The 11,367-nt window shown below is 48.2% G+C and overlaps 1 protein-coding gene across 1 annotated transcript; it reads right to left on the reverse strand.

The window, feature by feature from the left end:
* Positions 1-985: 985 nt before the first annotated feature.
* On the reverse strand, positions 986-6,112 carry LOC125545283 (BEL1-like homeodomain protein 9). Its single transcript, XM_048709176.1, has 4 exons — positions 4,889-6,112; positions 3,646-4,022; positions 2,033-2,093; positions 986-1,942 (listed from the first exon to the last, which is right to left on the reverse strand). Exons 1-4 carry the CDS (start codon positions 5,666-5,668, stop codon positions 1,277-1,279), a joined length of 1,884 nt encoding a protein of 627 aa, XP_048565133.1. The 5' UTR covers positions 5,669-6,112; the 3' UTR covers positions 986-1,276.
* Between the last annotated feature and the right edge of the window lie 5,255 nt (positions 6,113-11,367).

Consider the following 11,367-nt stretch of genomic DNA (forward strand, 5'->3'; position numbering starts at 1 on the left):
CACGCCCAAGAAGGGAGGCAAACAGTGATGCTTTTTAAAACGTGAGCAGTAGTCACTGCAGTCTCTGCAGGCCAAAGTACGTCCTCCCTAGCCCCTAGTTACAGCGCTCACTGCCGCGGCCGGATTCCCTCCCGGGAAAAACAACGTGCATGGCGCCACCCCCGCCCACGGCCGATACGCTGCCGGCCTGCTGCCCTGCCCACCACCAATCACCAGCCAACACAGCACACCTATAGAATCATCGCGCCAGACACATATACACAGACCCGATTCTACCGCTGCGAAGCCGGACAGAACCAGCGCGGTTAACCATGCGGCGGCAGGTACTATTACCGTGCATGGGCTTAATATAATACTCCTACTACTAGTGATAATATGGTAGAAATACTCCTACACAGCACGACACTGACAGCGCAGCCAGGATCCGTCATCATGGCCATGCCATGCCATTTGGGGCACTGTGGCGGTTGTTTAGTGCGCAGATCCGTGATCGAAAGGGTAGGCCGAATCTACCGCTGCTAGCCCCGATGATAGACAATTTGCTAGCGTGACGGGGCCAATTAGGGGTCAACAGGCGTCCAAATCATGGGCTGTCCAGACTTTAGGAGGCTACCCCCATCGATGGATACAGCGGATAACGGAAACGACGGCGTGATTAGTATTAATAATATAACCGCACATCAAAAGACTAACTAACGCAGCGGGTTTCGTTCATATCATATGGCATCGAAAGGCTAACGTAACTGGCGGGAGGATGGTCATATTCTACAGAGACCGGTTGAAAGCTTCAGCTGCGGCACAGTAATGGTAAAACTAGAACTTTTGGCCATAAACAAGGAGCTGCAGTACAGTAGTAATACTGGTGGTAACTCTGCGATCTCCAACACTTTTGGGCATACCATGTGGGAACACATGCAAGCATTTCATTGATCACCACAGGTTAATCCAAAAGCTCCAGGACAAATGGCAGGAGACCATGAGGCCGTTTGGAACAAGGTGATTTTCAAGCTCTGTGTAGCCCACAGGGTGTTTGAATGTTGGACAGCCTTTTGAATTTTGGATCTTAGTACATGGGAGAGGGCACGTCAATGTTTCATCCGCCCTCCGAAGGAATCGACCGTGCTCATGTCGACCGATCATGGAGCCGAGCCGCCAAGTGATTGTGATGATTGACTTACTATATACCATCCTAGCATACTAGTAGTGCGTGCGTGCGTACATTACAACAAATGTGCATCAGCGGGGAGCGAGCTGGGCTGAGCACCGGCAGCGGCGATCAGCCGACGAAATCGTGGAGCAGGTGGCCGCCGATCTCCTTGGCGAAGTGCCGGTCCTGGCCGCCGCCGAACGAGCCCATCACGTAGGGGTCGCTCACCACGTCCTCCAGCCCGAACCGGTGCGCGAGGTTGGCCGGCAGCGGCTCCCCGAAGCAGACCCTGTTGTTCTGGTGGAGGCCGAGGGTGAGCGACACGCCGCCGCCGCCGCCGCCAGCATTCCCCGCCCCGCCGACGCCGACGTGATGGTGGTGGTGGTGCTGCGGCGACGCCATGCCGCCGTGCTGCTGCTGGTGGTGGGAGGGCAGCGCGCCGTAGCCGGTGAAGGTCACCTGGCCCTGCTGCATGGAGTGGGACATCTGGGAGAGGTCGTCCGGGAAGCCACCGCCGTGGGAGGAGGCGGCGGCGGCGGCGTTGTGGTGGTGGTGGTGGTTCCTGGTGACGCCGCTGCTCTGGCCGGGGTGCGAGTCGCAGGGCTCGGACCGCTTGCCGCTGCGCTGCTGCTGCTGCTGCTGCGACGAGTGCTGGTGAGCCTGGCCGTGGGCGCCGTGCTGCTGGCCCTTGTCGTGCGGCGAGTGCTTGTGGACCTGCCTCATCTCCAGGTTGTGGATCTCCTCCACCATTGGCTTCCAGAGCCTCACCCTCGCGTTGATGAACCAGTTCGACACCTGCACCACCATTATTAACCCAACATGTCAACCAAGCTCCAGAAACAAAATGACATGCTAGTGGCAACAGTGACCAGCTTTGCTGTTCACCTGATTCCTTGTTAGGCCCGTCTGCTTGGCCAGCATTTGCTTGTCGCCGTCAGTAGGATACCTGCAAGGTTTCATCCAAAATATCAGACTAATGCAGCATGCAGTACTCTTGATTGTAACACATTCAAAAGGGAAATGGGTATAAAGATCATAAAGATGTTCGGCATGCAACTATTATATGAGATTGCCCAGTGTGAACAGAAAATGAGTGCAAAACAAGCCAGATTAGGATGCCGGTGCCTGTCATGCTTCTCTTTATTCAGTCTCAACATGCATAAGTCCGAGCAGCATATCCCCAAAATAAAGGCTTTGGTGGTCTTAGAGAATTTCTTTTATCAGTCTAGCACCATCCATGCACACCACTTTTTTAAGAGTAGGTTAAAATCTAAGCACTGATTGATGTGGGATCTAACAATTATATTTGATTGCCCAGTGTGAATAGAAAAGGGGTCCTAGAAAACAAGCCAGGTAGCGTTAGATCAGGGGATCAAACAAAATTCTTGTGCTAGGATGCCTGTCATGGTTCTTTTATTATTCAGCTTAAACATTCATAACCCTAAGCGACATACCAAAAATAAAGGTTTCATCTTAAAGATTGTTTCTAATCGGTCTAGCACCATCCAAGTAGGCCTTTTTGTAAAGAAGAGCAAGTTAAATCTAAGCACTGATTGGTGTGGGATCACACGAAAAGGACATGAATTGACAATTATCAACCTTTTCTTTCTAGAGGTTTGAAATATTGACGCAATAATGAAAAAAGGGTACTACTCAATATATAATACCAAATCCAGTTGGAAATGGAAAGATCTGGCATTATAAAGTTATAATGAACAACAACTGAATATGCTAACATTGCACCAATCAACCTGATGTAACCACCAGGTCATACATCATGGAAAAACCAGATATCTGGCATTATAAAGTTATAATGAACAACGACTGAATATGCTAACATTGCACCAATCAACCCTGATGTAACCACCAGGTCATACATCATGGAAAAACCAGATTGTAGTACAAAAGATGGATGTAATAGGCAAAACAACCAAAATAATGATGATGTTTCATCTTCCTATGGGTAGGTGCGCCCCTAAAACTGGATTAGAAGTAATCTCACTCACAAGTTGTTTCGCAATCAGTGTATAACAAAACAAGCAACATATACAACTAATTGAACGCCCTAACCAAATCCATAAAGCCACTCACCTAATGATAGTTAGAAAGTCATGTAATGTCTGAATCTAAGAAAAGATGCAAAATGGAGGACCCGGACTGTTAGCAAATTGATGATGTGCACAGCTCAAAATACACAAAGTCCTAAAAGCTGTGACTGATAGTCTTATTAGCTGCAATCCAATAGAATGATTTGGAAGCCAAGCCAAGCCAAGGCATGCCATGCCATGACACTCCATCGCTCATGCTCGGCCATCCTAATGATTTCGACACCGAGGATTGCTTGCTATCAGCTAAAACAACTAGAGGTCCAGGCCCAGCATAATCATGTTGATGTAGCGCCATCATGCAAAGACACATTATTATCTTGGAAAGGCGCAGAGTACGTCGTCTAGTGCTAATGCCAATTACCATAAGCAGATAGTAATAAAACAACTTACGGGTGCAGGAAGTGCTCGAAGAGCCAAGCCCGGAGGACCGTCACGGAGCGCTCCGGGAGGCCCCTCTGGGGGCGCCAGATGTTGTGCGGCTGGCCGAAGCCGTTCACGCTGCCGCCCCTCTGGAAGCCGCCGACGGGGGCGCCGCCGCCGCCGAGGCCGAAGATGGTGATGTCCTTGCTCATGCCTTCCTTGACGGGCATCTTGCTGGTGTTGCGCAGCTGGCTGAGGATCATGCCCTTGATGCACCTGAAGTGCCTGGCCATCACCCTCAGCGCCAGCGCCGTGAACGGGGCGGCGTTGCTGAACCCGGCCACGCTCTCGAACGAGGCGATCACGGCCTGCACCTGCTGGTAGTACTGCCGGTACCTCTTGCACACCTACGATGAGAGAGGTTCATTGTAGCTGGATTAGTAAGTACGGTGCTTGATTAGAGATAAGCAGCTGCTACTCATGACGTCTAAGAAGATGGGAAAGATTTTCTTTGCCGTTTGCCGGGAGCTAGCTTTGGATTTCATGTGGATGTGACATGAACAAAGCAAAGCCTACTTCCCAACTATAGAAGTAAGACGCCATTAATAAAGAGGTCAGACAAGCAAGTTCGCCTACTGCGACCGAGGCTGAGAGTGAGAGCTCCATAAATGGAAGCTTTCTACATCGTACGTAGATTCCCATGTTATGTATTGCCCCAGAGGCTGGAAGAGGACGCTGCGAGAGGGTCAAGCACTCCTATCCTAACCATGTGAGAGATGAAACAACACGGTTTTCTTGACATGACAGGCCAAAGTTTTGCTACTAGTTTCCAGCATCACCTACCGTCCCAAAGCGTCCGAGGACGCTGCTAATCAGTTGAGGTTTCATGTAGCAGATGATATTTGCAAAAGGTGTGCTTAGTGCGGCGAAACTAATCAACATCCAATCTTTGATCCTCTGATGAGAAAAAAGGCGAGCAGCAAATTGTTGGGCGTCCAACAGTGCGGCACTGTGGAGAAAGGAGAAAAGGAAAATCCGAGCAAATGTAACAGCAGCCATGGAAATGATCATCAAATCAAAAGCACATGCAACCGCGGAAGCACAGTGAATAAAAGCAGGCAAAGCCACGGCCGCATCGCTGGTGATGTGACCGCTGTGTGCAAGATTCCTCGCGCTCCCGGCCGAGGAGCCAGCCGGAGAATTGCAGTGGCGGCGTCCAAGCGAAAGAGGCGGAAAAAGTCGGGAATTTGGAGCGAGCGGCGTCGTGGCTCACCTCTTCCATCATGGAGATGAGCCGAGTCTTCTTCCACTGCTGCTCGGCGCCGGACATGGGGCCGGAGGTGTCCAGCTCGTGGCCGGCCGCGTCGTCGGCGCCGTCCATGGCGTCCGCGTCGAGGAGGCCCTCGTCCGGGACGCTGTGGTCGACGTGCGCGGCCGCGCCTCCCACGTCGCAGATCTCCTCGAGCAGCTTCTGCGCCGGGCCGAGGAACCTGGATCGCCCGAGCACCGTGGCGTAGCCGGTGAAGGGCCCGTACGGCCCCGCGGCCGGCGCGGCGGCTCCTGGCTCCTGCTTCCTGGGCGCCGGGGGCGTGGTGGCGGGGTTGGAGGAGGCGGAGGAGAGGGAGAGCGAGAAGTTCTGCGTGGGGATCTGCGGGAACTGCTGCGCGGTGACCTGCTGGGCGGTGAGCCCGTTGAGAACCAGCTGCTGGCCCTGCGGCATCGTCGGGCTGTGCGGCGAGTAGGAGGAGGAGGAGGACGCGTAGGAGTAGAAGGCCGGAGGCGGCCACGCCCCGGCCTGGTGCTGCTGCTGCTGGTGGTGGTGGTGGTGGGCGAGAGGGGTCGGGGGCGAGTCGTCCGCGGCGGCGTCCGGCGGGAAGCGGAGCTTCTCGCGACGGCTGTGCTGCGGCACGTGGTAGAGCTGCCCGCCCGACGCCGCGGCGGCCGCGGCCGCCATGTGGTGTGCATGGTTATGAAGCAGCATGTGGCCGTTGTGCTGCGGCTGGTGGTGGTGGGCCTCGGCGCCGCCGCCGTACCCGCCGGCGGGAGACGACATGGCGAGCGCCCGCACGTACGCACGTACGCGGTGGGTGGCGGGCAGCGAGGTAGAGCAGGAGCTGGGTGGGGTGTGGCCCTGGAGAGAGTGGAGGTGGAGGGGAAACGGCTCCGCACTTTCCGAGCGCCGGGCCTGGCTGGCTGGCCTGGTGCTGGTGGTATCTCCCTCTGTCTCCGCTGCTGTAGCCTTCCCTTCCTCCCTCCCTCGCGCCTTTTATCTCTCTCTCGCTCGCTGGCTCTCTTTTCTTGTCGTCGATTCCTCGACGGGTGCTCAGCTCAGCTCGGCTGCTGGTGTTGGTGTGGGTTCGGGCCGGGGCGCCTTTCTTTCTGCAAAGGCAGGCGAGGGGAGGAGAGCGAGGCGGTGAAAGGGAGGGCGAGGGGAGGGGGAAGTGGTAATAAGCTGAGAAAGCGAAAGCGAGCGAGATGAAATGGAGAATGGAGGGAGCGAAAGAGGACGATGGGCGAGTGAAATAGGCCTGCTGTTTGCTGTGGTCCAAGCTGACGCTGGCCTTGCGTGCGTGCGTGCGTGCGTCCTGCCCCTGCCACGGCTTAATTGGCTTGCCCCGGGAACTAGATGCCAGAATCGAGTCTGGTTTTACCACACTCTTTTTACTTCTTTTGACGGTGGAGATTTTATGTCGACAAGTAAGCCATCTTCAACGTGACAGTCTAGACCACGCGGTCCAAACGTGTTTTGTCATTCAACGGGGTTTATATCCTTCCGTTTGGCTGTTCGGATGTCTTTTTTCTCGTAAACCGAAAACAAACCGAGGGAGATGGCTTTGCGGGTGTTCGGACCACTGCCATGTATGACTCCAACAACCATGGCCTATCGAAACCCTTCTCCCTCGGACGCGCCCTTTCTCGCCCGAAGAAATCAGCCCGCATTCATGCCGCTTTAGAGTGGCCGCTTCGCATTGACACCGGCCCAGAGCGGATATGACCTGTCACTGGCGCTATCATTGCACGAGCTCGCGGACTAGGACGACACCCGCACTTCCTCCCCGGTACGCCTGTTCAGTGCCGGGGAGGCCTTATTGGACGGGGCGGGACATACATCTACCCCGCATGTTCAATGCCAGTCCGTCTCTTTGTCGCCATTAAACATGTACGCTAGCCGAGAAACCAACTATCAAGCCCTCGCATTGACACACCCGGACGCTTGGCATCGCTGACATCCACTATTTACATGTGACCACTCCTGGCTTAAACCACATCACACCAAGTCTGCTCTACATCCTCCTCCCGTGCACTACGTCCGCCATGACCGCGAGCGGAAACTCGTTGTGGGAGAGCCTTTCGACGGAGCAGAAGCTCGAGGTGACCGCCCTTGCGGCTGCCTGTGGCAGGGCCGTGCCACACGAATAGAGGTCGGCATGCCGGGCAACTCACATGACTTATACCCCCGATATTTTATTATTGCATAATACCTATTGTATTGTAACTTCTCCATGACTTACACCCCCGACATAATCCATAACATCATTAAAACAAGCAAACTACGTAATGAAAACATAATCTGTCAAAAACAGGACAGTTTGTAATGATCTGAACAAACGCAATACTTCTGTAACTCCAAAAATTCTGAAACATTAGGACAACGTGGGTGATTTGTATATAATTCATGTATAAACAATTCAGAATTTTATCATGTTACAGTGAATTTAAACAATTCTAAGACTGGACGCAAAAGTTTATGTTTTTTCAAAGAATCAAGCCAACTATCAACCAAATCATCACAAATGCTTTACTTGGCACAAATACAAATTAAAACATAAACAGACAAGCATAACAGTAGCATAATTGTGTGGACACAAAAAACAGAAAAGAAAACAAGTTGGGTTGTCTCCCAACATGCTTTTTCTTTATTGTCATTAAGATAGGCTTTGAAATTTCATTGATGCTCACATGAAAGACAAGAATTGAAGCACAAGAAGAGCATCATAAAACATGTGAAAAATACATTTAAGTCTAACGTACTTCCTATGCATAGGCATTTTATAAGAAAACAAGTTATAAGGGCAAGCAAAACCAAGCATAAGCAAGGAAGAAGAAAAAAGCAATAGCAATATCAACATGAAGAGAGGTAATTTAGTAAAATGAAGATTTCTACAATCATATTTGTCTCTATCATAATAATTACATGGAGGATCACATTCAAATTCAACAATATGACTATCGTGTAAAACATTCTCTTTATGACACATATGCATGCCAATCTTATAGTCTTCCAAGATAGTGGGACTAACATCAACTAAAATCATGACCTCTCCAAACCCAATTTTATCAATAATTTCATAAGATTGAACACGCTCCAAATATGTGAGATTTTTTTAAAAGTTGACACTCTTCTAAACCCACTTTCACTAATATTGAGAACATTATTATCAATATCATATTCAACATGAGGCTTAAATAAATTTTCAAGATCATAAGAAGCATCACCCCAATCATGACCATTACAATAAGTAGTGGACATAAAAAATTCATCATCCTGATAACCCACAAGTATAGGCGATCGCAACAGTTTTCGAGGGTAGAGTATTCAACCCAAATTTATTGATTCGACACAAGGGGAGCCAAAGAATATTCTCAAGTATTAGCAGTTGAGTTGTCAATTCAACCACACCTGGAAACTTAATATCTGCAGCAACGTGTTTAGTAGCAAAGTAATATGATAGTAGTGGTAGCGGTAGCAAAAGGTAATGATAGCAAAAGTAATGTTTTTGGTATTTTGTAGTTATGATAACAATAGCAATGGAAAAGTAAATAAGCGAATAACAATATATGGAAAGCTCATAGGCAATGGATCGGTGATAGAGAATTATGCCGGATGCGGTTCATCATGTAATAGTCATAACCTAGGGTGACACAGAACTAGCTCCAATTCATCAATGTAATGTAGGCATGTATTCCGAATATAGTCATACGTGCTTATGGAAAAGAACTTGCATGACATCTTTTGTCCTACCCTCCCGTGGCAGCGGGGTCCTAATGGAAACTAAGGGATATTAAGGCCTCGTTTTAATAGAGTACCAGAACAAAGCATTAGCACATAGTTAATACATGAACTCCTCAAACTATGGTCATCACCGGTAAATATCCCGATTATTGTCACTTCGGGGTTAACGGATCATACCACATAATAGGTGACTATAGACTTGCAAGATAGGATCAAGAACTCTCATATATTGATGAAAACACAATAGGTTCAGATCTGAAATCATGGCACTCGGGCCCTAGTGACAAGCATTAAGCATAGCAAAGTCATAGCAACATCAATCTCAAAACATAGTGGATACTAGGTATCAAACCCTAACAAAGCTAACTCGATTACATGATAAATCTCATCCAACCCATCACCGTCCAGCAAGCCTACGATGGAATTACTCACGCACAGCGGTGAGCATCATGAAATGGTGATGGAGGATGGTTGATGATGACGATGGCGACGGATTCCCCTCTCCGGAGCCCCGAACGGACTCCAGATCAGCCCTCCCGGGAGGTTTTAGGGCTTGGCGGCGGCTCCGTATCGTAAAACGCGATGAATTCTTCTCTCTCATTTTTTTCTCACCGAAACCAAATATATAGAGTTGGAGTTGAGGTCGGAGGAGCTCCAGGGGGTCCACGAGGTAGGGGGGCATGCGCGCCCCCCACCCTCGTGGACAGGTGGTGGGCCCCTGGCCTTCATCTTTTGCAAGGATTTTTTATTATTTCTGAAAAGATGTTCCGTGAAGTTTCAGGTCATTCTGAGAACTTTTGTTTCTGCACATAAATAACACCATAGCAATTCTGCTGAAAACAGCGTCAGTCCGGGTTAGTTCCATTCAAATCGTGCAAGTTAGAGTCCAAAACAAGGGCAAAAGTGTTTGGAAAAGTAGATACAACGGAGACGTATCAACTCCCCCAAGCTTAAACCTTTGCTTGTCCTCAAGCAATTCAGTTGATAAACTGAAAGTGATAAAGAAAAACTTTTACAAACTCTGTTTGCTCTTGTTGTTGTAAATATGTAAAGCTAGCATTCAAGTTTTCAACAAAGATTATGACTAACCACATTCACAATAACGCATAGGTCTCATGTTTACTCATATCAATGGCATAATCAACTAGTGAGCAATAATAATAAATCTCGGATGACAACACTTTTTCAAAACAATCATAATATGATATAACAAGATGGTATCTCGCTAGCCCTTTCTGAGACCGCAAAACATAAATGCAGAGCACCTTTAAAGATCAAGGCCTGACTAGACATTGTAATTCATGGTAAAAGAGATCCAGTCAAGTCATACTCAATGTAAACTAACAGTAATGAATGCAAATGACAGCGGTGCTCTCCAACCGGTGCTTTTTAATAAGAGGATGATGACTCAACATGAAAGTAAATAGATAGGCCCTTCACAGAGGGAAGCAGGGATTTGTAGAGGTGCCAGAGCTCGGTTTTGAAATAGAGGTGAATAATATTTTGAGCGGTATACTTTCATTGTCAACATAACAACCAAGAGATGGCAATATCTTCCAAGCTACACACATTATAGGCGGTTCCCAAACAGAATGGTAAAGTTTACACTCCCCCTTCCACCAACAAGCATCAATCCATGGCTTGCTCGAAACAACGACTGCCTCTAACTAACAAGAGTCCCAGGGGGAATTTTGTTTGCAATTATTTTGATTTAGTTTGCATAAAGCATGGGACTGGGCATCCCGGTGACCAGCCACTTTATCATGAGTGAGGAGCGGAGTCGACTCCTCTTGAGACTAACCCGCCTAACATGGAAGATACGGACGGACCTAGTTGATACATGAGCTATTCGAGCATACAAACAGGATATTTATTTGAAGGTGTATAGTTTGGCACATACAAATTTACTTGGAACGGCAGGTAGATATCGTATATAGGTAGGTATGGTGGACTCATATGGAATAACTTTGGGGTTTATGGAGTTGGATGCACAAGCAGTATTCCCGCTTAGTACAGGTGAAGGCTAACAAAAGACTGGGAAGTGACCAGCTAGAGAGCGACAACAGTCATGAACATGCATTAAAATTAATCAACACCGAATGCAAGCATGAGTAGGATATAATGGTCATTCCGAGAACTTTTGTTTCTGCACATAAATAACACCATGGCAATTCTGCTGAAAACAACGTCAGTCCGGGTTAGTTCCATTCAAATCATGCAAGTTAGAGTCCAAAACAAGGGCAAAAGTGTTTGGAAAAGTAGATACGACGGAGATGTATCACATCCCCAAACTTGTAGTTTTGCATATTATTCACACAATTGACATTAATAGAATTTATACAAACATGATTGCAATCATACTTTTCATTCAAGAAACTATCATGAATCACTTTATAAATTTCTTCTAACACTTCATCACAATTTTCAGACTCAAGGTCTTCAAGCAAAACTTCATAGAGATAATCAAGTGCACTCAACTTGCTAGCAATTGGTTCATCGGCATTGGTTTTTTTGAAAATATTAGCAAGTGGATGAGGATCCATAATTATCTTAATTTTCTTGTTTTTCTTTCTATTCTAAGTCATAACATGAAGGCAATAAAAGCAATCAAGCAAGCAAACAATTTTTTTCTGTTTTTGTAAAAAAACTAGAAGTACGGGAGATGAAAATGAGAGGCAAACTTAAATAAAAAGGCAAATAAAATTAAGAGTAAGTAGATAATAGTTTGTGTGAAGGTA

Source organism: Triticum urartu, chromosome 3, assembly GCF_003073215.2.
Source record: "Triticum urartu cultivar G1812 chromosome 3, Tu2.1, whole genome shotgun sequence".
In the NCBI taxonomy this organism is placed as follows: Eukaryota; Viridiplantae; Streptophyta; class Magnoliopsida; order Poales; family Poaceae; genus Triticum; species Triticum urartu.

Bases quoted from the DNA above. Each gene is read 5' to 3' on its own strand.
- LOC125545283 (XM_048709176.1), bottom strand. From the start codon at position 5,668: ATGTCGTCTCCCGCCGGCGGGTACGGCGGCGGCGCCGAGGCCCACCAC. The intron at 4,023-4,888 runs GTGAGCCACGAC...CTCTCATCGTAG, and splicing joins TCATCTCCATGATGGAAGAG to GTGTGCAAGAGGTACCGGCA. The intron at 2,094-3,645 runs GTAAGTTGTTTT...GAAACCTTGCAG, and splicing joins TTCGAGCACTTCCTGCACCC to GTATCCTACTGACGGCGACA.